Source organism: Ambystoma mexicanum, chromosome 1p (assembly GCF_040938575.1).
Source record: "Ambystoma mexicanum isolate Mex_15411 chromosome 1p, UKY_AmexF1_1, whole genome shotgun sequence".
In the NCBI taxonomy this organism is placed as follows: Eukaryota; Metazoa; Chordata; class Amphibia; order Caudata; family Ambystomatidae; genus Ambystoma; species Ambystoma mexicanum.
In genome coordinates this window covers 1,005,397,551-1,005,425,535 of record NC_090921.1, presented here as the reverse complement: position 1 = coordinate 1,005,425,535, position 27,985 = coordinate 1,005,397,551, and the positions used below count along the sequence as shown (strand labels likewise).

Below are 27,985 nucleotides of genomic sequence, written 5' to 3'. Positions count from 1 at the left end.
GCTCGGGATTCTCATTCGGCCCGGAAGGGCCAGGACCCCCTATATACCTTTTTTTCTGGAGCCCACTCGTCATTCTCTAGAATTTATTATATTCTAGTCGACGGAGGGCTCTATGAGATGATATCCGAAGTGAAGGTGGAGATGACCCCTTGGTCTGACCACGACCTGGTTAAGGTTCAATTGGAGCTCACCCTCAGAGCTATAGGGCCTGCGAGGTGGACTTGTAACGATCTCCTGCTAAAGGACAAGGAGCTGGCCCAATCCATCCTAGTCTCCATAAAAGAGTTCTTTGAAATCAACGACGATGGGCAGGTGGGAGTGGCGGGGTCTGAGAGGCTTTTAAGGCCATAATCAGGGGTGTCCTCCTAGGGCTGGGGGAAGCGAGAAAGCGGGAGAGGGGTAGGGAGGAGAGACTCCTAAGAGATAAAATCGAGGCCATTCAACCAGTGGGCAAATTAAAGTCTCAGATGTTTCCGGGCAAGTGGGCTGAGCTCCAACAACTTAAGGCGAAACTCTGTGCTCTCCTTGTTGGGCAAACAGAGGAAATTGTCCTTCCTTAAGCAAATGTATATGGAGAAAGGGGAGAAAGCTGATAAAATGTTTGCCTGCAGACTACGGGAGTTTAGGAATAGTAGGAGGGTGGACTTGCTGAACCTTTCGGATGGGGCGAGGTGCAAGGACGACCCTGGGATAGCGGAGCAATTCCGATTATATTATGAGCGTCTGTACAGGACAGAAGATTGCGAGGACGGAGCAGATATAGATAGTTTTCTAGAATCTGCCAATTCCCCAGCCCCCTGAGAAATCTGATCCTCTGGAGAGGCTCATTACACCCCAGGAAGTGATTGATACTATTAACTCGATGAAAGCAGGCCCTACCCCGGGGGACGACAGGTACAATTATTTCTTTACAAATCTTTTCGCTCCGCCCTGGCCCTGTTTCTGTCTAAGCGCTTCAACGCTGTTCTGGACTCAGGCTGTCTCCCACAGTCAATGCTTTCAGCCCGTATTATAGTCATCCCCAAGGGAGGAAAAGACCTGAGAAAATGGCAGTCTTACCACCCTATCTACCTGCTTAACACGGACGTGAAGGTTCTGGCCAAACTGCTGGCGAATAGGCTGGCCCAACACCTCCCGTCGTTGGTGCATGGCGATTAGGTGGGCTTCATCTCAGGGAGGCAGAGGGGAGATAACATCAGGAAGACGTTGGACCGTATGCACGAAGTAGCCCTGACGGGAGAAGAGGCCTAGCTCATGTCATTAGACGCGGAAAAGGCCTTCGACCAGGTTGAGTGGGCCTATATGAGTAAGGTCTTGCAGAAGATGGGGTTAGGGGTCAGATTTTGTAGGTAGATTGCAACTCTGTACAATGGCCCAACAGCCAGAGTGCCGGTAAATGGGATAACTTCAGCTCCATTCTCCCTCTCTAGGAGAACTCAGCAGGGCTGTCCGATCTCGCCCCTTCTCTATGCCCTTGCTATGGAGCCCCTGGCCATAGCCATAAGACACCATCAGAGGATCACGGGGGCCCGCTGTGGAGACCTCGACTTTAAACTTTTGCTTTTTGCAGATGACGTTCTGGCATATAGAACCAATCTTCAACCCTCGCTCCCAAACTCCCTAGACCTGATCCACGCTTTTGGGCCTTTTTCTGTGCTGAAAATTAACCTAGCGAAATCTTGTTTGATGCCTATGTGTATGGTTGATACAGAGGTTGCAGGGAAGGAATTCTTGGGGGGTATTAGAATCGAGTGGGATGCCACCCCTTGCTTGGGATTTCTCCTCCCGAGAGAGCTGACCCTCCTCTTTGAAGCAAATTATCCCCCATACTTGCTAAGATTCGGATCTGTGCCGATGGGCTCCCCTGACTCTCTCGTGGTTTGGTGGCATGGTGTCAATTAAAATGAACGTTTTGCCTCGACTTATCTACCTTTTCTCCTCTCTCCCGATCGCTATCCCAGACTCATTTTTCAAATCCATTCATTCAAGGGTTCTGCGGTTCATTTGGAATGGGAAGAAACCAAGGATCAAATACGAGATCCTAACACTTCCAAGGTCTTATGGGGGTTTTGGCCTACCCGATTTCTGGCGCTACTACAAAGCAGCGCAGTTAAGAGTGATGTTGGAGCCTTCGAGGGATGACTTGAGAATATACTGGTCATATATGGAAGACATCCATGCCCACCCCAGAAAAGTGAGGGATTTCTTATGGGCCCCTAGTAAGTACCTCCTTAGCGGGATGAAAACTCATCCCACCTTGTCAGTGTTATGGAGAGATCATAGGGGAAACTCATCGCTTTCTTCCTGACCCTCCTGCCTTGTCTTTGTTGTGGGGTCCCCCGATCGAGTTGGGCAAAAGAAATCTACGTGGGATGCAGAGATGGTCGGATGTGGGACTGGAACGGGCAGCTCAACTCTTTCGGCAGGGTGCGTTTATTGATTATGATAGCTTAGTGGAAGCCATGGGGGATTCACCAATGTCAATGTTAGGGAGAATTCTCTCTTTAGGCTGAATTTCCTAACCTAGTGAGTCCCCCAGCAGCTTTGCTGGATTTCTGGAGTTAGTTTTTTTCTCCTGCCAAGAGTGAGACTCTTTTTTTCTCCCACTCTTGGACACGATTTATGGTGTTCCTTTGACTGTTAATGTGTTTTATGGGCTACGGGGTCCTTTACTCCATAGGGTCTCATGTGTTTTTACTATGTGTGTTACACAGCACCCTCCGTGCAGTAACACAGCGGTGTCATAGTGACACCCCACCATAGACTCCATACCCTGGGACTGACTACTGTCTCCTAGGGCATGTAAAGTCACCATTGGCTTTACTAGTCCCAAATTATCACAGAAACCAGTACAAACCATCATATTGTGGACGTACTGATCGGGGCAATTCGATTGACCCGGGGTTTGTTAGTCGAGGGGCACGTCTCTGTCCCCCCTGATCGAGTTTTGGCTGGTGGCAGTGGATACTACTTTTTATATTCGACCGCGAATATATCCCTATGGGATTTTCCCATTGTTCGAGGCTACCAACTTTAATTATTTAATTCTCATAGCCTCGAACATACCGCCGGTTTATTTAATTAATATTAATTCGCCGGTTGGTATTTTTTGCCAGGACTCGATTCTAAAATGGCGTTTGTGTTCTCTTCTGTGACTCCAACCCAAGTCGAGCCCTTTGTTCCACTTTTTGGCGGGCCTCTCCACAGAAGCCTCCAAAAGTGGTGCCACTCTGTCTGGGTACCGCAGGGGGTGTGGGAGGGGGTTTAGGCACCATGGACTGAGTTACCAGAAGTCGCCACAGGACCTGAGAATCCGACGAGGGAGAAGCTGAACCGACCTACCACGACACCACCGGTGGAGCCCTGCTGAACCGACTCACTACTTCCCGACGACAGAGAAGATCTCCCGGCTAGAGAGGCTTCTTCCCCTGACTGGTGGGCACAACCAGTTTACCTTCTTTCTTCGCACACCAGACCGGTTTGTGGTCGAATTGCCCGTGCCAAGCACCCCGGCAACCGGATAGCCACTCGCCACTGAACCGCGAATCAACGGACCGCTCCTTTTACCTGGGAACTCCGCGGCTGGTTTCTTCCCTGGCAGTTCAACGGACTCCTGTCTTCCTCCCCGATGAGATCCTCTCTTCCCCCGGACGAAGCACCGACTTGCATCCGCTGCCAGGAACAACTGCCCCCGCTGGAGTATTCTCACCACTTTAAGGTACCGTGTCCACCAGGCCTCCCTTTCTAAAGATTGCTACAAGGTAATAATAACCCCTTAACCTTCTGGACTGGGCTGGCCGCCTTGACCTTCTAACTGGTCCCTTTCGTTTGGTCCAACTCTTTTTTGAACCTTTGCAAGACTCTTGTGCACTGCAACCGTATGACCTTGGACACATTTTGTTTGATCCTCTTAAAGTGGATCCAGCCTTCTGAACTCTAACGTCACGGTTTAACTTTGCCTTCCTCTCTTGTTGTGTTCTTGTAAAAGTGTTGGGATCTGTTTCAATTTATTCTCTGCTTTTCTCTCCCTTTTAAAACAAATTATTAGAGTGCCATCTGCGTTAAGCGCTCACCGCTGTCTGAAAATAAGTGGGGCTTTACTTAAGACTTGTCTAATATTCTTCTAAGGGAGTGTATATCTTTTAGTGACCGTGTTTTTGAATTGCTTACTATTAGTGCCTGTGTTTTTCTAGATGTGGTTTTAAATAAATAATTATATCTCTTTTACACTAAGCCCTGGTCAGTGTTTTCTTGTTCTATTGTGTTCTCTTGACCTATTGTGAATACTCTGTATTCTGCCTAACTCTTCTTGAGGGAAGTCTGACTGCTCAGCCACAGCTACCAAGAGAATCTGTGGGTACAAACTGCTACCAAGTGGGTTTACTGCCAAACGCCTGTAGTCTTAAATCTTTTGCAGTGGTCCAACAAGGCACTGCACAGGTTTCTGCCGAACTCAATTTTCGATTATATCTGAGGCAAGGGGATCCTGACTGACAGCCATTGGGTTGAAGATCTGGCCCGCCCCCTTACGCCTCTTGAAAAAGGGATAGTGGAATACAAGTCCAGGAGTGGAGCCCTCTCTAAATTCTATAACACCTTAATCATGGCAGATGTTGAGAGTAGACAGAGCTTCAAGAAGCAGTGAGATGGAAGGGTAGAGGGAGAGGTGGAGGAATCCACGTGGGTCTGCTGTCTTTAAATCCCTTTTCTCTGGCTCATTGTACACATCAGCAATGGAACACCACTTTAAGATACTCCACGCATGGCACCTCACGCCAGAGAGACTTTCTAAAATGTACCCGGGGGTGTCCCCTCTTTCCCCGAGAAACTGTGGCCAGCGCGGTTCTTGCTTCCATCTTTGGTGGGATTGCCCCGCTATACAGGTATTTTGGTCTGATCTTCGGAGTTGGATTAAAGAGATTTTGGGTGCCGACTTGCCACTGCTTCCCCTCGAACTTCTTTTTGGCATTCCGGCACCGTAAGCGGTTGAACCCGCCTTGCCGAGGGTGGTCCAAGCCATGCTGCTTGCTGGGAGACTTGCCCTGGCTCAAAGGTGGAAAAGCGGCTTGGTACCCTCGAAAACAGACTGGCTTGCCAAGCTTTGGCCGATATTTACATATGAGAAGCTTTCTGCTCTAACCCATGACACCATGAAGACATTCCTTCAAGATTGGATGGTAGTTCTACTTCGTGAGGACTATGAATCGATGAGACTCTAAGATCTTTGGGTATTGAGTGACCTGCACTAGTATAAGCCTTCCAACAGCGTTTTATGGGTTGAGCCCACATTGTCAGCCGTACTTGTTTGTTCGGTCCCTATTTGACTGGTAACTGAGTCTCCATCACCCTTTTCTGGTTGTGTATGAGCGGGGGGTGGGAGAGTGGTTCCATCTGCTGTTCTTTGTTGAAGTTTTCAATGATTTATTGTTATGCATCTTTTTTGGAAAATGTTCAATAAAATTAACGTGGAAAAAAAGATTAAGGCAATTAAATCAGAGTCAAGTGATTTGACAGTGGTCCTTTAGGAATAAACTGAGTGAAAGATAAGATTGGGGTCCAGTGGTGCTTGAGATTGCTGAAAGTGCTAAATTGAGGGATTTAGTCAGTTCAGCTTCTTCTCTAGCATTTAAATTATGCCAATTTTAAAAATAAATGGTTCCTTTAGTTGGGAACAATAAAGAGCAGATGGTTGCGGAGGGAGAGAGAAACAAAGCAAGCCTTGCAGTGACAAAGTATAGTTGCGATGATGAGAAGCATACAGTTGAGGTACTGGCATCAGTGGGAAGCTAAATAAGTAGGCATTTATGTGCTGAAATGAACGCCAATGCCACAAGTAATATGCTCACCTGTAGTAGATCTCGGAACTTGTTGGAAACTGATGCCAAATCAGAGAGGCAGCTGTCGATCTTGGCATGGGCCTGCTCTCCGCCAAAGCCCTGGTTAAACAGCTTACTGCAATCATTCTGTGGGAGAAGTGAAAGCAGGATGTTAGACCACACTTACTTAGCTTAGCCCCATCCAACCTCTTGATTTTTCAAATAGAATGCTAAGAATTTTTATTTTTAGGCTGAAGAACACAGTCATGTTTCAGTGGTTTTGATGAATTTACGATATACATTTGTTGCCAGCAGCAAACACATCAATTATACATTCTCTGTTTTTTTTTTTTTTTTTTAACACTGGGATATGCCTCCCCTTCCCCACGCACACGTCCCTTTCACCAACCTATCCATACCATCACATTCCTACCTGTATGGGTGGGATAATGAGATGGCAAAGGACGGAGATACTACGTTTGCCTTCTAGAAATCAAATTCCTCTTATGGCATGCAGTTATTTAAGCTATATTAAAGTGAGGAAAAAGTCCATAGCTATCTCTAGTGGGAGAAGAGTCCTTAATCGTTATTACATATCTAAGTGGGCCATGGGATGAACGGAGTAATTACAGGAGCTTCCTCAGACATTTCGTTAACAGGAGGGCTTCTACTTATACCATTGGCATGTACCACGTGCAAAGCTTATGTTATGTTGTACTTCAAACACTTCCAGATATTTTAATTGAAGTGCTACAAATGTTATGTTATTTTGCATTTATATAGCGCCTTATATACCATTGGTATGGTCTGAAGGCGCTGGTAGGTTGAACGCCCTTGGGAACCCAAGTTCAGAACAGTAGAGAGAGTAGAGGGAGTCAAAAGGTGCGTCTGAGCACCAGGTATGTGTGCAGCTCGTGCGGTATTCGTGTAGCAGCTGCTTCTTAGCGGTAGGTGTTGTGGTCGAGAGATCAGGGGTATGTGTTCGTTCTGGCAGGATTTATCCAGACAGGATGTGGCTGCGTTAGGCCTGAGGAGAACGCCTGGCTGGGGGGTGTAACCTGCAGTGTTTACTTAGAGTGATGTGGAATAAGCGGCGGATGTTGATATGGGAACAGTTATACTGAATGGTGTCATAGTATCTCTGTGTACTAGCTGAGTGGTGATGTAAGGAGAGAGTAAGCGTGGTGGTGTGATATGATGGGTTATATGCTTTTTCAAACGTTCTCTGCATTCCAGACCATACTATATACATCACGCAATCTTCTCCGCTCCAGTCCGTTCCATGCACTCCTATCCACTCCGTACACGCCAGACAGCTCCATACACTCCGGTCTGCACACGCACTCATGCATTCCAGCCCAACCTGCGCACACCAGTCTGCCTAGTGTACTCCAGTCTACCCCACGCATGCACTCCTGTCTGCCCATGCTCTACGCATTCAGCAGCTCTACGTACTCCTCTATTCTACGCACTCATCAGTACGTAGATGTAATCTGTGCTCGTTCGTTTTATGTACTCATCCACTCTATGCAACACGTTGGTTCACTCTGGGCGCTCGATTGCTCCAGGCATTCGTTCACTCCAGTCACTCATCCGCTTTATGCCCTCACACGTATTATCCATTTACCTGTTTTACGCACTCACTCCCCTCTACGCACTCACCCCCACTACGCACTCAATCCCCTCTACGCACTCAATCCCTTAATCCCCTCTAGGCACTCAATCCCCTCTAGGCACTCAATCCCCTCTACGTACTCATTCCCTTTATGATCCCATCCTCTTTATGCACCCATCCGCTCCCCGCATTCATTCCCTTCAAGCACTCGTGCATTTCACGCATTCAGCAGCAATATCCTGTTCTATATGTTCATCTCTACATTCATCTGTTCTATACCTTCATCCGCTCCATACACTCGTCCACTCTATCGAGCCTATACACACTCATCCGCCCTATACACACTCATCCGCCCAATACACACTCATCCGCCCTATACACTCATCCGCTCTATACATTATACATTCGCCAGGCCTGTACATTCATGTGATCCAGCGATCTACACACTCTCTGCACTGCTGTATTGATCCTCTATCCACAGTCATGCACTCTACACACTCATCCTCTCCACATATTCATCTGTTCTACACGCTCATCCGGTTTACGTGCAACCGTTCAGCTCATTCGACTGTTTTACACACTCCTGCGTTCTACTCGCTTCTCTGTTGAATAATCTTATGTCAAAGACATGCAAAATCAAACTTTGTAATAACAAGACAAGTGATGCCACAGAAATTACTTGTGGGCAGCATGTGCTCACGGTACTGTGAAAACGGTCCTCCTATAATATGGGGAGCTTTCCCCTCACCCTCCTGCTTTCTGCTACCCACTTTTGGCTCCTTACAATGTGAAGTGAACAAGTACACAAAACGTACCTCCAAGTTTTTTTTCAGCGTCATAATGTTCTCACTGGAGGCCTCCACATTGTTCAAGGTCACCTAGAAAGGAAGAAAGGCATCAAAAGTAGTTAGTGCAGGGCATTTGTCACCAGATTTTCTTCATGTTTGGAAATGCATTTATCATAAAATTTTCTTCAGCAAAATGCTATAGCAGACAATAATTGAAAAATAATTGAAACTGTTTTCTCAAACCCTTATCTGTGCTTTGATGATCTGCCAGTCGACCCATTCCCACCCAACAAACCAGTCTGAATCAAGCCAGCCCTTCTCCCCATTTCGCCAGTCATCCTTCCTCCCTTATTCCATAGCCCATATCACCCGAGCGCCTCTCAAAACCCAAAATACCTCACCACATCACCATCTTCCGACCCATCAATACTACTTTATCTCCACCCCCCTCTCACACCACACACACACACACACACTTACACTCATCTCAACTAACCTACTACCCTTTCTCCACAAACTACCGTAAAGACCTTGCTTGGGGTGAACAAGTAGATCTCTTGTGTAATGTGGTCAATCAGTCAAGAATCTACTCTAGAAAAATCGTGGTAAAAGTACCACCATGTATACAGTTACAAAAGAACCACACTTAATGAAGACCACAGACGCCCTCAGTCAGGATGCTAAGTAAGGGGTTCAACAACTCATAGCAGCAAAACCACATTCCTATACGATTATAAAAAGAGCTGCCCAAAACCGAAATCTCTAGGCACAAGGGTTATCACGTTCCAAGGATTTAAAGATGCCCCACCGAAGTTGGCATCTTTCCTTCCTTTGGGGTTCTTCTTCCAGAAGTGGCCTGGAAAAGTCTGATGAGAACCGCAACCAGCTCGCGGCCCGAAAAGTGATCTCTGCACCCACGACACCAAGGTTCCCCTCACCCAGAGCAGGGAAAAAAGATTGGAGCCCCAGCGAATTCCAGAAGACCTGCAGTGTCACCTGGAAGAACCAGAGTCAGGGGGGGTAAGTGAACATACCTGTTTCTGTCCCCCTGTCTCCCAGAGAGTAACAATGGGTGGAGAGCCTTGTACCTAAACTTCCTCTGGCTTGGCCTTTGGTCGTCGAACCTGGGCTAAGGATCCTTTCCTAGGACTTACCTTGGGTACAGGATAGAGTGGGGTACTTACCTCATTTGCAGTACAAACTGACCTTACTTTAAAGAACGTTTCAACCACCACCACAGCCCACTGCCTCAGTTCTGAAATACCTTCCCTGAAGAAACTATAGTTGGCACTTGTGATGTTTTGGGCACAAGGCTTAAGGCTGGACTCGATAAGACCGGGGGAACTGGGTTTGTGGTTTATCTATCTAATATAAATGTGCTTCCTGCATTTAATTACTCACCTGTTGACTACTGATGTTTAATGGCTATGCAGTCTTATTTTGGAGGGCAAATGTACATACATGGGATGCATGTTTTTTATTCCCTTATAATTCTGTATGCTTGTGTGTATCCGGAGAAAGGCCTAATAAATAATTGTATCTTTGATACTCACTGACTAACTTGAATTATTGGTGTTTTTCTGAGTGGACCCATTGCAGTCTGGGACTAAGCCTTGACTGCTCTTCGACTACCTTGATTGGGGTTTGGCTAACCTCTGTGTCCTCCCTGTTTACCATAAATAGGATGGCTTCCTAAAATCCTCCGCCACAGGGGCGATTTAGGAAATCCACCTGAACACTCATCCAAGCTCTCCAGCTTGACAAATGGGCTTCCAGATATTCTCTGGACCCAAAAGTGAGGTAACCTACATGGCACAGATGCTACTAGGTGCTGTGGGTTATTTGGGTGGCTGACAACAAGAAAGTTCAAGGTGACTCTAGGAAGGTTTGGGGGGGGATGCAGCAGGCTGGAAAAGAGGCTTCATTTCTTGATGTTCGGTGTCCCACTGGGGGCAGCACTTTACTAGAAGGGCACAGACTGAAGACAGAGCTTCCAGATGAACACCCAGAAGAGTCCAGTTGGACAGATGGTCTAAATGTCCATTGGATGGTAGGAAGACAGTCTTGGGATTGCACTACTCCTCAAGTCTTGCCCGTAGATCACGATCCGGGGAGGTTTGATCTCCCAGACCAAAAACTCTGCTAGAAAGTGTGAGAAAGGAGGGTACCATGGAGAAGAGTTTCACAAAAAACAAATGGGCCAACAATGCATGGTCAGGACCCAAGAGGTCTCTGGGTCCAGGGATGCCTTCTCTGTATAGGATATGCAACTTGGAGAAAGTAAATGGCTTATTTTCTAGACCCCCTTTTTCTGTCCCATCCTTCTAATTACATGCTCCTGAGCGGGGATACTGTGCAAGGACTACATAAGGGACAACTGCCCTCCCAGGGAACCAACCCTCCCCCCGCCCCATGCCGGCAGATGGAGATCTGAAGTCAGGACATACCCAGAAACATATATTGCATCCTGTGGTGAGATGTATGAACAGCCCATCCTTCTATGTGGACAAGCAAACTATCAGGGACCGGACTGGTTCAGACATTTCCTGATGTGCTTCACAGAGGGTGGATGAGGAATCCTGCTGGTTTGCTATTGCCCCACAAATGCAGTAGCATACTCTCAAGAGCTATGCTGAGGGATTGTGGCTTAGAAAACTACAATTCCCATAAGTCCTTGCTAATGGTCCCAGCAGTTAATAGGATTTAAGTCCAGCTAGTCTGCGGTTTTGTGCTTTGGTAACACAGCTCCTGGCACTCGACAGCTGGACAACCTTGGCACTATGAAGTAAGGAACACCACATTGTCAACAACCTGCCTGCGAAGACCTCTAGGACACGATGCAGGTCGAAATTAGTGATGGCCACCGCAATTAAACAAACAGATGCTGGACCTGCGAGAACCATCTACGTTCTGGAGAGCTGCAACTGCAGCAGAGGCTTCTTTCACAAGTCGAGGGTCTGCGGAGTGTCAAGTCGGGACTCAGGACGACCACCAATGCAGCGAGGTAGCCCACAAGGAAGGTGATCAGCCTACAGGTTCCGGGACAGGTGAGATTCCACCAGTCTAACGGTTGAACCACAGATGAAGGCCTTCTGGAGATCAGCAAATGAGAAGAGCTTCACCAGGACAGTTGAAGAAGACAATGTCTGATGGCTGCAACAACGGGCTCCGGGTCTTCAGCGAGATACTCCTCTTTGAAGGTGTCTTGGCTCCAACAATGAAATTAAGAATGTCTGCAGGAGGCCTCTTATTATCCAGAATTCCAACTAGTGTTAGCCCCAGCCCTCCAATGCTAAGGATCTATCCAATGCTAAGGATCTACACCATTCAAACTGACAAAGGCTGTCAAATCAGGGAAAGCCTTCAGTCATCACATCTGCCCAGTCGGCCAGAATGTGGACTGAGACCAGACAGTCCCTTCCCCCACATCCGCCCACAAACACATCGCCACTTGGCAAGAGAAAGGTTGCCAGATGCAGCAAATCTGTCCCTGAGACAGCAGAAAAAAGGCCAAAATACAAGATGCCAAAAGACAGGGCACAATCTTGTGGCAACCTTCTCGTGTCTGGTGCACGTTAAAGCACCACGACACCAAGGAATGTGGGTTGTACAACACCATGAACCCAGAGGCGGCAAGGAGCATATCATGAGGAAGAAGAATCCAGAAAGGTCTTCAGAAAAAACGACTTCAGATAAAAGCGTGACTCCCAAATCAGCACCGAGACTCTGGCTCCAGAATGCTCTCCCAATCAGAGGAGCAGAGGCGTAGACAGGGTAGGGCCTGAGCAGGCAAGGACCAACCTAAATCTGTGAATGCCCACTCAGCAGCACAGTGTGGGCATTTACAGATGTTAATGTCACTGCGGTGGGCCCAGCTACATTGACTTAAGCCCCCACTTGTTAGACAATCCTGGCTATGACTCTGCAGAGGAGAGGAGCGAGAAAATGAAAAAGAAGCAATACCATCACGCCAAAATGACTCCTCTTTAATGACACTGTATTTCTTGGAAGAGCAACCAAAGGTCCAGGACTAGGAGGTCGTCGTCTGGCGTTACCACCCCAAAACTCAGACAATTATGAAACCATCCTTCCTTAACTTCAGTGGTGGAGCACATGACCTGTGAACCTTTTAGTACCTTGCAGTTGGAGGTAAAAGTCAACTGTTGCCGCCCTTCAGTCAGGCCCTGAAAGAGCCACTTATGTCGCCCTGGAATAGACCGGCTTCAACACAGTCTGTCCAGAGGGGCATTGCACTACACCAATAAACTGTTTCTGACTTTGCACCACATTCCTGAGACTCTAGTCATGCAGGCTGTCACATAACAGACAGTTTGGTACTGCTCCACCAGAGAGTCCAAAATGGTGGATGCTTGATGGTCTTCGCGTCTGAGAGCTGCGATAAAACAGCAGAACTCCCCATCATAGGGTGCAAGGCATGCAGTAAGGGGCTGGGTTGGAGTGGGAACCCACAGGCTCGACACCCGCTCCAAGATCCCACAAGGTACATCTATGATCCCAAATACAAATCTGGAATGTGTCTTGCAAACCCCTTCAGGCTATGTAAAAATGGTATGTGGGACAAAGCGGGGAAAAATAAAAAGCATTCTCTGTATGTTCATGAACCTGCTGAGCTTGTGGACCTACTCAAGGTCAGACAAAGTAACATGACCAGACTATACTGTCGAGCAGAGATGTCACTGCAGTCAATTCCTGAGCCTTGGAGGATTCGGGGAGCTGCAGAGTGGAGAGCTGCTGCAGGAAAAAAATACAAGATGGAGCTGATGCTACGCTGCACCTATAACTGCAGAATCGCCAGGTGAGACCAACACTGCAATTAACCAATGCAGAGAGGGTGCTTGTTACAAGTGTATGGGTCAACTAAGGGAAACCAAAAGGAACAGCCCAATACTGACAACACCATAGCAGCGATATCTAATCACAAAGGGCATCACAAACAACACACACACCATAGAGAGACTACAAATGAGGCTTGAAAGCTCAGCAGGGGCAGCAGAAGACAGGGAGAAGGATGTGTTGCTTGCAGTTCCCTGTAGAGACAGGGAGACCACCAGTTGGTACAAGGTGGCCCCTTTGCTGGAGTGCCTACTTGTTATTCAGACCCTGATAAAAGGGGGTGGTGACTGCCAGAGGTCTACGAGACACCTGTGCAGTGGAGTGCTGTGAAACCAGAGGTCTAGGGTGACCTAAAACCGAATGCTGAGAAACCAGAAGTCTAGAACAGACCTGAACAAGTGAAAGCTGAGAAACCGGAGGACTAGGAGAGAACTGAACAAGTAAATGCTGAGAGACCCGAATCATGAATGCTGATGGGTAGTCGTGAAGGTTAAGCATAAAGAGGTCTGAAGGCGACGTATCTGGCATTTTGAAGTATTAGATGGTGGGAGAGAAACAAAAGTGCTGCAAGAAGCATTGGAGGAATGTCCAGTACAATCTGGAAGACGAGGCAGAATCATAGAAACCCATAGGCCTACGAGTGGTCTAAAGGGTGCATCATGAAAGCAGGAAAACAAAGGGCCAAATCGGAATAAAATCTGGAAGCGGCTTCCCAGTGGAAGCGTCCTTTATTTTGTTATTAGACAATAGCTGGATATTGAAGAATAGGATCTGTGATCTCTTTTGTTTGGCCTAACTTTGGAATATTTTACGTTTTAGCTTAGGTACAAGCAGGAGGCTCTGGACTTTTTAAGAATGTTTTGGTTCTGTTTGTCACTTCTCTGAATATTGATTTGTAGAATTGCGTGTCCATGGAAGGACTCTTAAGATTAGGTTACAAACTTTATGATTTGGGGAAAACCACACTGAAGGTGTTGGAAAAAACAGGAATATCAAACTTTGTGTTGTCTCAACCTTGACATGGTTTCCTTAGCAACCTCAGTATTTGTAGGTCTGACCTTCGTTCCTATCAGAGTTTCAACCTTCCTCTCGGATTTAACACATAATAACCTGAATTGACCCTTCCTACCGAGCCTTGCCCTTCAGACTATCAACAGCACCTATGCAATGGCTATGTGTATCATTCCCAATGTGATGCTGCGAGTTAAACAGGAACATATTGGCCTCCGGACAAGTTGGCACCTTTCCAGCAGCGTTCACATGAAGGAATGGAGACCGCAAAGCAGCAGCTCAAGATAGGACTGAGGTTTGGCTAAAGTCACCAAGAGTGGGGCGAGACAACCCAGACATGGATCCAAAGCTTGCTATACCTAGAGACAAAAGCTACACCTCACTGTTGGCAACGCATGTGAGAGGGGATAGCTCAGGGGCAAGGTGTCTTGGAAGCAAGACAATGCAGCAACACAGGTTCGAATCCCGATTCCGTGCTTAGAAACCAATCGCTGGTATTAAACGTGTTATAAAAAAAGAACAATTATAATTACAATTATAATAGAACAAGGTCCCAAGTCAGAGGCTGATGGATGCAGACTGGGCAACCACTGTATGTACTGCAATGCAGGACCTGAAGATGGTATAACGAGAATTTCCCAGTGACTCGGTCCCATTCTCAGCCCGGTGTGCCAGAATTCTCAAACTGCCCCAAGACTCCCACCATAGTTTGAAAATTTAAGGCCCCAAACTGCCCCAGCACCGTCAGTCTAGCTTAAAAGGTCTACCCTCTTCTCAGATAACAGAACTTTAGGAGGTTCAAGAACCCAAGGTTGCAGGGATCTGTGGACTCTGGATTGCAAGTTGAGAGTGCCAGCTGGTTGTAAGGAATCATGATGCAAGTGTGGCTTGCAAACTGCACAGTGATCCTACCTCCCTACAGACTGCAGAAGCTTGCTGTCAACTAGGAGACAAGAAAACCTACTGCAGGCCCCAAGCAGATCCCCCACAGGGCCACCTGGGAAACATCTGGCAGAATCAAACGCTGTCTGATCCCAAGAAGGCATAAGCCAGTTTAGAATCTTTGTGTGGGAGAGACAAAAAGGAGAAGATAGGGGTGGTGGGGGGAGCAGAACTAGAGGAAGCATATGTAAGTAGGGGGAGAGTAAGTGGGGAGAAGGCCCCCGTTCACAGTAGAAGAAGAATACAAACCAGTGTTGATAGAGGAAGGTGAGGTGGTGCTGGAGAAGGCCATAAGGGAGAAGACAAAATACCACTACAGAACAGAGAAAGGGCAACATCAAAAAAAGAGAGGTAAAGAATGAGTGGATTCGGGGACAGACGGGCAACATCCAAACCACCAACAATTAAAGGAGGGTGGAGCAGACTATAAGGATGAGGAGCAAGTTGCAAAGGTAAGGATAGGTGACACAAACACATAACAGCTGGTCCAATAGGGTGCTCCTTAGGTGGGGCGAGGCTGGTTTAAGGGCTAGTGTCAAGTCAGGGACTAAATCCTAAGAGGGGTGACCTCTGGGATACTGTAAATTCAAAGACGCTAGCCCTAAAAACTAAAAGGAGGACAGAGCCTTAAGTAACCAGAGGCCCATCTGTTGATACTTCTTCTGGTGCCGGACCACCATCAGACAACCTAAACGCTGCTTGGTAGCAGCGATCCAGAGGACCAGTACAAGAGAGAGACAACTCTGAACAAGCCAAGAAAACTGTGTTGGAACACTTAACCCCATACACTAAGTAGCTGAAATCCTCTAGGAGGTGATTTGGGAATAAGTACGTGGGAGAAAGAGTGAGGACCAAGGTCCTAAAGGATTTTGAAGAACCGTTTGATTTCCATCCTACTCTTTCCATCGTTTCCATAACCACCAGTGGAGTTTCAGTCAACTCTAATCCTTTAAGGGGCTAAGAATAAATGAAGTATTAAACTTCAAGTTTGTTTCAGGTCATCTGTTGATCCCTCGGCCCTCACAGGTGGGACCAGGACTCAAATGCATATGGTCTTTCCCCTTCGGTATCGGCATGGCAGGCTGAAAAACTATTGTCTGGGGGTTTTCCCAAATCAACCATAGAGGTTATGATTAAAGCAAAACCTTGCAGCCATCAGCCTTAAGTTTTAAGGTGGACCGTGATGGCACATCGAAGTGCACAGGGCATTAGGTGTCATTCTTGGAGGTCTACAACCAACTTGCCATAGGAACATATGGGAGGTAAGCACAGTTTACTGCTGTGAGGTCCATCTGCGTCTTATATTACAGTAAACAAAAAAGACTGATGTCTGTCAGTCAATACAACATGCAACTAATTTATAAGGGACCACTGAGGAGTTGTTCAATCATAGGGCAATAAGGCTCAGCCATCGCCATATTTTCTTTTCTTTTTGAAGGAAGTGTAACATACACCAACCTACGGAAGTTATCTTATTTCTTAAGCCACTAGAAAGATACAAAATACCTTTCAGCAAATGTTAGAGAACATTTATGGCGATACAATTTTACATCTTTATGCACTTGATTGGGCACATTTGCATTTGTGCATTTACACCAGTTGGATAATTTTTCAGGGAACAATCAAAACAGATGTACAAAAGCGTAAGGTGTTTTAGGAAGGATAAACAAAAGGAGGGGGACTGGCTTGCTGCCAGTAAGTAAAGACGTAGGCAGGCACCAAAATAAAAACCCTTATGTATTTGCCGAGAATACATTTGCTAATCCCAAAAAGGTTTCAGTGCTGGGATGGTATATTTTGTAGTGGCTCAAGTCAGTTTGATGGCTCCTATTAGCACTAGATGGACAACAAACCTGCTGTATGCTTTGCCTGAAACTTGCTGTAAAGGTCAGGGCTGTCTGTGTGTGTTAATTCATCACATGGAATACTCCGTTCCATTCTCATGACTGATGGTTGTTATGATCTTCCTTCTTTATTTTCCTTTTTCTTGAATATAAAAAAATGCACGAGTCTGGCTTATAGGTTCAAGGGTAAAGGCAGCATGTTAACCTGCATGGGACATCTGGATTACAGCTTCCTCGCTGCTGGAGAGGCAACTTTGCCCAGAATGTTCAGGCTCAATTACTATATATGCCCCTTGGTGGGCTCAGTTTTGTTGGGCCCATATCTTGTATGTACAAGAATTGTGATGGGAAGTGTTCACTACCAGTTTATATCTTTCCTTAGCTCAGTGACTGTCTTCTGTGCTCCAGGTCAGATCAAAGGGCTGTTGAGGACCTTAGGACGATGTGCACTGTCATGCTTATGTTAGATTATTCCACCAACTCAAATAAGTCCTTTCTGATCTCCTCCAAATGTTTTCAGTTAATTGGAGAAGCATTGAAAGGAATGATGCAGCCCACCCCAGAAAGTATGGCATGCATTTATGCTATGGCAACTTTCATTCAACCAAATGCAGAACTCCCAGCTGTGGTTTTCTTCCTTGAGGGGATGCAGAGCTCACCTGCAGGATCTTTCCATGAGTGGTCTGGCGAAAGCCAAGAAAAGCTGTTCTTCATCCACTTGCTGGAACTCAGAGAAATTTGTATATCATTGCAGTTGTTCTTGCCATCAACTACAGGTTCCACTGTTTGGGTTCTCACAGGCAAGACCACCACATTGCACTACAGCAACAAGCTGGACAGTATATGATTGATGCAACTGTGCAGGAAGGCCATGCCATTTGGTTCTGTGGCGACTGACAGAGGTGGCAGTCACAGCAGTTCACATCACCAACAGTCTGATCACTCAATCAGGTGCACAGAGTTATCTTTTAGGGGTCTCACATGATTGGGACCTGTATGGGAGACTATGTAAGAGATGTACTTCATGTGGGGGCTACCAGAAATTGACATGTTTGCTTCAGGCCAGAACAGGAAGTACAAGATCTTCTCCAGTAGTTACCTTCAAGACACACTGGTGATTTCTTGGGCATCCAACTGCATTCCCGCCATTGCAGCAGATTCCTCTGGTGCTCAGAAAGTTAAAGCAGAGCAGAATTACCACAACCTTGATTGCTCCCGACTGAGCTCGAAGGACCTGGTACTGAGTCATGCTTGTCATGTTCCTGTGTCCTCCCTAGAGGATTCCTTTGAGTGAATATCTCCTGACTCAGGCTAGGCAGCATACTTCATTCCAATTTCAGAACAGAGTGTATATGCCTGGCTCCCGAGAGGTTGAGGTATTAGAGCTGTGATCTTTCTGAAGAGCTTCTTGGTGCAAAGTTTTCTGCTAGGTGCCCATCCAAAAAAGTTAATGTATGTGTGTAGTTGACACATGTTTTGAAGTTATAACCATGATTGTCGATATTGAACCTTTCATATGCCCTAACAGCATAGTTTTGAAACGTCTTCTCTCTTTGGCAAAGAGGCCTTAATGTGGGGACCCATCATGGGCTATTTGGGCCCCCATGCTTTACCTTCGTGTTCCAAGAGTGCCGTGCAGATCCACCCATAGGCCTCCAAAAACAAATACCTTTACCAAAAGGTCTAAGACTGGAGTTGGAATAGGGAAATGATCCCTTAGAAATAAACATCTGTCCATGCTGGTTCTGACAATATATAGGAGCATCCCTTATAAGAACATACTCCAGTTGGCTTTGCCATTAAAAATGCCATGCCACAATATTAAACCATGTCCAAACTGGCTGCACAAAAATGCCAGTCTAGCCAAGTAATGAGATATCATGCTTGCGTTATCATAGATGCCCAGTAAAAAACGCCATGCCAAAGAAATAGCTAGACTGGCTCCACCAAAATGCCAGTCTAGTCACGTAAAATAACACTAATCATGCTTGCTTTATCAAAGATGCCCAGTAAAAATGTCATGCCACAGTAAGAAATGGCCAGATGGCATGCACCAAATGCCAATCTAGCCAGATAACACTTATGCTTGCTTTATTACAGATGGCCAGTAAAAAATGCCATGCCAAAGAAATGGCTCCAAAATAATGTCTAGCCAAATAACTGATCATGCTTACTTTACCAAAGATGCATTGTAAAAAATTATGACATCACAGCATCATTTTCTCCCATAGTTTCACCCCAAATCACCCCCAAATCAGTGGCATGGTCTGGCACAAAGAGGCAAGTGCACACAGCCCCGTAACATTCACTCACGCACCCAAACATCATACATGCACTCATTGATACACGCACCCAACACCCACCCATGCATCATACACTCAATCATTCATTCACATTCACACACACACACAATACCTTACATTCAGCCCCGTCTGGACTCTGCTCTTCGCCGTGCACCTGCCCCCCAGGAAACACAGGAGCTCTCTGGCTCCTGCACCACACAAACAGGAACCAGGAAGCAAAGAACACTTCCTGGTTCCTACACATGCATGAAGACCCCAAAGCACTACCAAGTCACTGCCGCAGACATTCTGAATGTGCAGAGAGGCACAGGAGCACCCTCTAGCACATTCAGGTGCGCTTCAACAGCCTGCACCCCAATACGCCATGCATGGCTGGGGAAGCAAAATACCCCTGCCATTGCATGATCCATTGGAAATGTACACGGGGAACAGAAAAGGTCAACGGGAAACTACATTTCCCTTTTAACGTTTCAGCAAGTCCAGGAGCGCTTCCTCAGCTGCAGAAATCAGATCGGCGCCCCCTCACCCAATATGAATGAGCCCCCATAACACAGAAGGTAAATGTGCCAAACGCATTGCTGGCTGGTGTTATAAGACAGTATTAAACTGGATAATGACAAATCTTTCCCAATATTGGGGCAGTGTATCGGACTATCATTCGTGTTTTGAGACATATAATAGTATTTTGATCTGTTATTAACTAGTGAAGCAATTTATACAACAATCCGGACTGCTTTTAGCGATAGTGTTTATTTTAACATTGTGTCACTTTTGTGATATTACCCATGTTTTAAATGATATGCAATTAGCTGCACTTTGCATTTTGCTGGTAAGTATTTATGAGCTCGAGCAAACTTGGACTCACTTTTATTGTATGCACGTTCTAACTTCGCAGGAGTAGTTTCTCTCTCTCCTACAATTCCCGGCGGGGCGTGCCGCAGGACATAATTGGCCTATTTTAGCCTGTTCTAGCCAGTATCGCCAGTCGGCAGGAGATGCTGCTGGTTTCACGTTTCTCCTCTAGCGGATTTCTGAGATCGTTTGCTAGCACTGGCACTTCTATTTTAAGATATATGTAAACTATGGGTGGATTCATTTATGATGTTTCTTCCTTATTGAAGTTGAATAACTCTTGTGGCAGCATAGTGCTGCGTACCCTGAATAGAATCAGGGAGCTAAATATATATAGACCCATGCTGGACTCCATAGGGGTAAATGATGCTTTAAATGCGCACTCATCAATGCAAGGTCAGCGGGCGCTCACGCTATACAGATAGCTGAATTAGATCACTGAGACCTGGTTCACAGAGACACTGTCATGATCTCTGCTTCCAAAAGGTCAGGGTTTTCCCAACTCCCTTGGAAGCAGATCCATAACCCAGGTTCCGAGTGCCAACTAGTCCCAATTGGGACCTTTTGGACCCAGTCCTGGCGCCAGTGGCACCAGGCTCATAAATATGCCCAGTCCCAGCGCTGGAAGCGCCGGGCTCATAATGCTTGGGTGGACTTACCTGCAGCAGACCATGCTGCTTACTTGCCTGCCAGTTGAGCCTCTGATCCTCTTCTGTTTGGAACTACTTTTCCTGTTGGGTGGGGCAGGAGCCACTCCCTAGATTCAGAACACTGGAACTCTTCTGGAAAGCAGGAACTCTTTTCTTACCTAGGCGTGGCTGTGGAAGGAGACACCCAAGCACTACAGGAGGCTATTTAAACCACACCCGATGGATGAATCTTGCTTTGCGTTATTCTGCATCCTCTGCAGCAGAACGCTCATCGTGTCTTCTGCATCTGATCCTGGGCCTAAGGAAAAAGGCTTACCATCCTGAATCCAGTCTTCAGCAACACCTATAAAGACAAGAAAGAACAGGTTAGCATTACGGTCTTCAGTGACAGCTCTTTACTTACCTGGTCCATCGGCTGTCACCAACGCCTCGCGCTGCATTCCGGCATCTGAAAGACAAAGGCTTACCTACTCTTCGTGCGCTCCGGAGGTCTTCACACTGCATTCCGGCATCTGAAAGACAAAAGCTTACCAACTCTTTGCACGCTCCGGAGGCCTTCGGCGCTGCATCCCGCATCTGAAAGACAAAACAAGGTGCGTTTAAAGACATTGGGGAACTTTAATACTCACGTGCCATTACTCCTTTCCACATCTAACCCAGTGGGTATTCCGGCACCCTGCAGCCGCTCCGAACTTGTACCTGCAAAATAAAAAGACAGTTAGAGCGCATCGTGAAGCAGGCAACAAGCGCTTACTTACGTGCTTCCAGGCGCTTCTATTCATCACACGGGCTCCATCTTCAACTCACTTCAGCCCGTCATCCGCCATCGCCGAAACCCTGCAAAACAAGTAACATCATTACTAAAGACTTTAAAGACATTAGAATTACTCGAAACTTACCGTTCGTGCAGTAAACGACGGACAGCAGTCCTCTGAAGTCAAGAGGCCTGCTCCCCTCATCCAGTGAAGAAACTGGTTACAGCACCCTGCCCCGAGGCAGATGGAGAGCACGGCGTTCACTTACCTAAGGTGAGAGCGTTAACCTTTGGGGTTCTACAGGAGAAGAGAAAGGGAAGAAGAGAGAGACATTCAATAAGCCAGTTCCTTAATCCCATATTTTCTATCTGCAGACATCTTACCCTTCGAGTCAGACATACAGTGCACAGAGGTCCAGCCCAAAGAGCCAGCCGTGTGTTACACATCACCTTTGAAGATACGGTATACGCCCAGTCAAGACCGGCGCCTCTACGGGAATCAGGTGAGCGTTACAGACCTCTCCTGGTGCTTCCCATGAGTTGGTCTCAGAGGATTACCAGATAAAAGTCATCAATAGGGTAGAAACAAGAGGAGGTGGTATTGTAGTAATCTATAAAACTGCCTTGCATATCTCACACTTATCCACTCTTGACTGGGACGATGAAGGCCAAGTTGGGTATTTTATATTTAATGTATCCTCTAGAGCTGCTATACATATTGTTCTTGGGTATATAGACCCCCTGGTCCATGCAAATCTTTTCTGGATAATCTGGATTCTTTTTTGGTTAGTGAAGGGAGTAAGCATAAGGAACTCATGTTACTGGGTGATTGGAACATCTGGTTGGATGATCCTACTAAAATCATATTCCAGAGAACTGTGGGAGCTCCTGGAAAATCATGGTCTCCACCAGCGGGTACCGACTCTTCTCACCTAAAGGGACACTGCTTGGATGTATTTATTGTTAGAGGGACCTACGTTTTGTTGAAGGAAACTCAGCCTATTTATTGGTCTGAATATTTTGTGCAATTTCTATCACTAACTCTGCCCAATGGGAACAGGGTTGGTACAAAGGACAGACCTATTACTCCAGGAAGATTAAGGATTTGGATAAAATTACTGGTCAGGAAATCAAGAGGGCTTTGGATACAATCGATTTACAGCTCTCTAGTGATGATTTCTTTGACACAGAAGCCGCTACCGTAGATGTTGTATGTACCAGGATGGCTCCTTTAAAAACGAAACAAATAAAAATCTCCAAACCATGGCTCACGCCAAACTTGATCCCTCTACACAAATCAGTCAGTCTGACTGATCGACAATGGTGTGATGGATTGACACTACCGAATGCAAATAGAGCTAAGAAAGCATTGAGATGGTATAAACAGGCTATCTTTCAAACCAAAAAAAGATTGTTTAGGCAAAAAAGTTGAAGGGAGCAAATAACCTTCCAAGGGAGCTGTTCTCAATTGTGTCTAAATTTTGCAACCCTAATTGCAAATCTACACCGATTGAACCATCACATATGCAAGCAAACCTTTTTAACTCCTTTTTAATATGGATAAAACTGAAGGGATTAAGGTGGCTGTTGCTAAAAGAATTCAGATTCCAAGGGTTACTTCCTGTGAGCTACTTAGCAATCAATGCATGGTAGACCCTAACGACCAAATAGGGCAGAATACTCTACCAACTTTCGATTTCCAACAGGTTGCTGAAAAAGATATCCATCATTTGCTCGATACACTCAAGCCAACAAATTACTATTTTCTGTTCCTGCTTATGTGGCTAGGCGTTTGTCAACGGACTTGATGCCTTTTGTGACCAAATTTGTTTACAAATCTTTGCCTCAGGGGATGGTACCCTAAGTTTAAAACATGCCATAGTCACACACTTATTAAAGAAACCTACTTTGGATTCGGAAATCCTCCAGAATTATCGACCAATAGCTGGCCTTCCTTGGCCCACAAAAATTCTAGAAAAAGTAGTCACCGGTCAACTGCAGGATTTTGTAGGGAGGGAAATATTACTGGACAAATTCCAGTCCGGTATCAGACCTAGGTTTGGAATAGAAACGGCCCTTTTGGCCGTACAGGATGACCTGTTAAGGGCCGCGGATCAGGGTGGGAGGTCCCTTCTGGTGATGCTGGACCTGTCCGCGGCCTTTGACACTGTCAACCATATTACCATTTTGGGTCGATTACAAGAGGTGGGAAGGGTATCAGAACATGCTTTACATTGGTTCAGATCATTTCTGACCAATCATTATCAGCAAGTGGGGCTGGATCTCTTCCTGTCCAATGGCATCAGATTATTCTGTGGTGTACCACAGGGGTCATCACTGTCACCACTATTGTTCAATCTGTATATCCGTCCCCTTTTGGAGATCTTGAGGCTCACGGAATGAATTTTCATTCCTACGCAGATGACGCTCAGATCTTCATCAGAGTTACTATCTTTGATGACGCATTTAGCAGACTGGTGCAGCGTTTGGACGAGGTGAGTAGCTGGATCTCCAGCAACCAACTCCAAATGAACGCAGCCAAAACGGAGTTGATTTTATTTGAACCTAAACATGTTTTAACAGCTGCCAAGAAATGACCCATTCCAACACTATTAGCGTCGAATTTGAAATTCGTCTCCAAGGTGAAGAATTTAGGCTGCATCTGGCAGGATGATCTGGGCAGCGAAGCTCAAGTTGGAGCAAAGGTTTGCGTAGTGCACTTTAGTCTTGAGGCTGCTTAGACTGGTGCTACCCTACATTCCCAGGGAGGATTACACTGTGGTGGTAGGCGCTCTAACCAATAGGCACTCATACTTGTTGTAACAGCCAGCTGCTCCGCATCCTGCTTAAACAAATGCAAAGACTGCAAAAAGCTCTGAATGCAGCAGTAAGAACGATCTTTGTCCTAAGTAGATGCGCACACATCTCACCATCGCGGCGTGCGCTACACTGGTTGGCAGTAGAAGATCGGATTAGATTCAAGGTGGCGTGTCTTGTTTTTAAGTGCATTAATGGTCTTGCCACAAAATATTTAAAAGATTTGATTCAACCATATCAGTCTTCAAGACATCTACGCTCTAATGATCGGCATCTTCTGGTTATCCCCCGCTCTGTATACAGATCAAGGGGAGACAGAAGATTTGCTGTTTTTGGAACAAAACTATGGAACTCACTCCCACTGGAAATCAGGACTCTCCAATCATTGCCCCAATTCAGGGGGCATTGAAGACTTTTTTTTTTATTTAGCTAGGCCCATTGGCTCGTCTCCTTTTTTTGTGCTAGGCTGCTTCACTTCCTGGACTCAGATCCTGCCTCGTATCAATGATTGTTACATCTCCGCCTCTATACGATTCACTCTGTTATGCGTGCGTTATCAATGCAAAACAAATCAGAAAATAAATTATAATCAAAATCATTTTTGCCAGTACATAATATATTTCCACTCTGTGTGTTGCTGCCCTTGTTTACTCGTCTCAGTCTGTGCTCTGCTGTTGCCCATTTCCACTGGTCCCCCCCTTCCCTAATCCCCTCTAGTGCATCTTTGTGTGGCATAGCTCTGTGCAGGGTTTCCTTCGCTTCTCCCCTGCCCTTTCCCTCTACTCTAGAACACCCTCTATGGTGCTCACAATCTCCCCCATCTTCTCCAACTGCTTCTCTATCTCATATCCTACTCCTCTCACTAAGACTGGAAGGAAGATCACTAAGGATACCCTGCTCTCCAATCCAGGCCTTCCCATCGCTGGCACCTGCCATTGCCTCCTCCAGATAGACTCTCGCCGGCATCCTCGTTGTCGTTCTTTCTCCAGTCCTATTGGCCCTTCATATGGTCGCACTTTTCTGTCCTTCCTCCTCTCCCATTAATGTCATAGAGTCATCATTAATGTCTATCTAAGTGGCACCAACATGGTGCAGGGCCCTCAGCCCAATCTCCTATCTGATAGCCGCATCCCTCGCCTCAAACTAACTAACTTCCTTCCTTCTCCTGCTACTCATCCTACCACTTCTCTGGCTCCTCTGCCACCTCCCGTTCTGACCTCTCTGGCTCATTTGCCATCTACTTCCTCTCTGGCCCCTTAGTCACCTCCGTCCTCCATCTTTGGCTTCCCTGCCATCTACTGCCTCTCTGACTCCCTTGCTAGCCACCTTCCCTCTGGCTCCCTTGCCACCTTCCGCCTCCACCCCTTTGGCTTCCTTGCCATCTACCACCTCTCTGGCTCCTCTGGCACCTCCTCCTTCCAACTCTATGGCTCCTCTGCCACTTCCAATGGGTACTCCTCTCTCTTGTACCCCTCCCTGGAAGTGCTTCAGAAGCGGCAACCTGCTCCGCATGGCTACTCTAAACTCTGGCTTTGCTGTCAAACACTCCTCCGACATCTGCCACCTCCTTGAGCTCCTGGACCTAGATGGTCTCGCTCTTACTGAGTCACGGTTCAAAGCCAGCTCTGTCATGAGTTTTGACACACTCCTCCCAAGGAGTACAAGATCCTCTTGAAGCCCAGGCTCGTAGGTGGGGCAGCACTGATCGGTCCCGAGTGGATCCCTGCTTCCATCATCCCCACTCAGACCTATTCCTCCTTTGAATGCATGGTCTCTGAATGTTCTCCATCTCTCCCGGCCTCTCTCCGACCTTGGCCACCATCTACAGGCCAACTGGCTAGGTCACGCTCTTCCTCTCTGAATGGGATGACCTCTCCTCCTCTCTCCTTTCCTCTACCCCTCAGCTTCTCCTCCTGGGGGATCTCAACATCCACCTGGACTCCCCAGACGACTCCTCTTGGCTTTTTTCTGCAACCTATGCAACTGTCTTTCCCCTCTGCATTCTAACCTCTGGCGCGACACTCCGCTAGATATACCTTGGATGTTCTCATCTCTTCAGACATGCCTCTCTGTTGGACTGACCACTTCTTTTTTCTCACTTGAAGCTTCCTGTCCCTGTGGCAAACTCCACCCACCATAGCCACTTTCCTTTGCAGTCATTCAACCTTTGAAGTGTCTGTAGCCGCCTTTGCCGCCACTTTCTCTCCCCCACCACCCACTGTGACACTGCCCTTTCAAGCCTTCACCTTTCTATCTCTCACACTCTGGACATCAATGTCCTGGTCAAGAGGATCTGCCTGAAGCCTGCCACCAAGTGCAACTCTTGGTACGACTACGGTCTGGCTGCTCTGAAACACAAGTGCAGAGTAGCTGAGCAGAAGTGGGGGGCATCGGGCGCACCCTCTGACAAACTTGCCTGCCGGCTGCACAAAAGGCAATACACACTCTCCATCTTCTCTAAGAAGAGGGTCAATTTTCAAGCCCGCATCTCTGTGGCCTTGTCTAAATCTGCAAGGATTGGCCTATCCTACTGCAGTATCTACCTCTTCTACACCCGCCCAGGCCCTCTGCACAGCTCTGGATTCTCATTTCATCACTAAAATCCAGGACATCCTGTCTGTACTACCCTCTTCTGCTCTCTCGCCCTGTACCTCGCTCAGGCCCTCCTTGGCCACCCTCCCTCCCCTCCTCCCTTTCTCCTGTAACACCCTGCTCCTCCAGAACCATTCTGTAATCACTGCTTTGCCACTGGCTCCTGCCCCTCTCTTCTCAAGCACTCCCTTGTGCACCCACTACTAAAAAAGTCTTCTGTCGACCCTTCCATTCCGGCAAACTATCGCCCGATCTCCATCACCCCTTTCCTGGGCAAACTCCTGGAGAAGTTGGCCAACTCCGAGCTAACCCTCCACACTGAATCAGTTGGTTATCTCCATGACCATCAGTCTAGATTCAGAGCAGCCAGAGGCATGGAAACTGCTCTCCTGAACACCCATGAAGACCTGCTCTCTAACCTTGACTCCAGCTCTCCTTCCGTCCTCATTTTCCTTGATGTTTCCTCTCCAGTTGACAAGGACAACCATGCCATCCTGATTGTCTCTGCGAGACGCTGGGCATCACGGATCATTCCCTGGCATGGCAGACCTCCTTCCCGTTGGACCGACCCTCCCAGGTTCAGCTTGGGTCCTTTCTCTCCACCACCTCTCTCTCCACATGATGTGTTCCCCAGGGCTTTATCCTCACGCCCTGGAACTTGAATGTCTATCTGGTCCCTTTGGTCCTCCTGATCTCTACCTTTTCCTCTAACTTTCAGTGTTATGTGGATGACACACAGCTCTCTTTCAGGCTACGCTTGGCCTCTGCCGCTGCCGCCTCCTCCTCCTCCTCCTCCTCGCTCATCCCTGACTGTCTATCCGCTATTCAGGCATGGTGCACCTTTAACGATCTCTGCCTTAATACCAGTAAGAAAGATCCTTCTCATTGGAACCCCAGCTCCTGCTTTTCTTCCCTTATACTGGCTGTCGACCCTGCGCCCTATCTCATCACCTTTAAAAACCTTTGGGTCATCTTCAACTCCACTCTTTAGTTCCCCTGCCACCCCCATCACGGACCTTGCCAAAAAGGCCAATTTCCAGCTGAAACTTCTCAGAGGTATACTCCCTTTTCTCACCTTCCCTTAGAAGCTCACTGTCTCCAGAGCTCAGGTTCTCTTTAGGCTGGACTACTGCAACAGCCTCTTTCC

At 47.0% G+C, this 27,985-nt stretch overlaps 1 protein-coding gene across 1 annotated transcript in view; it reads right to left on the bottom strand.

The window, feature by feature from the left end:
- The window catches only part of COG4 (component of oligomeric golgi complex 4), a 984,804-nt gene that overhangs the window by 131,859 nt on the left and 824,960 nt on the right, over positions 1-27,985 (bottom strand). Inside the window, exons 13-14 of the mRNA XM_069654962.1 lie at positions 8,247-8,309; positions 5,847-5,963 (exon numbers count right to left, since the gene is read on the bottom strand). Of these exons, the coding sequence (XP_069511063.1) occupies positions 5,847-5,963; positions 8,247-8,309 (180 nt within the window). The remainder of the gene's footprint in view (positions 1-5,846; positions 5,964-8,246; positions 8,310-27,985) is intronic.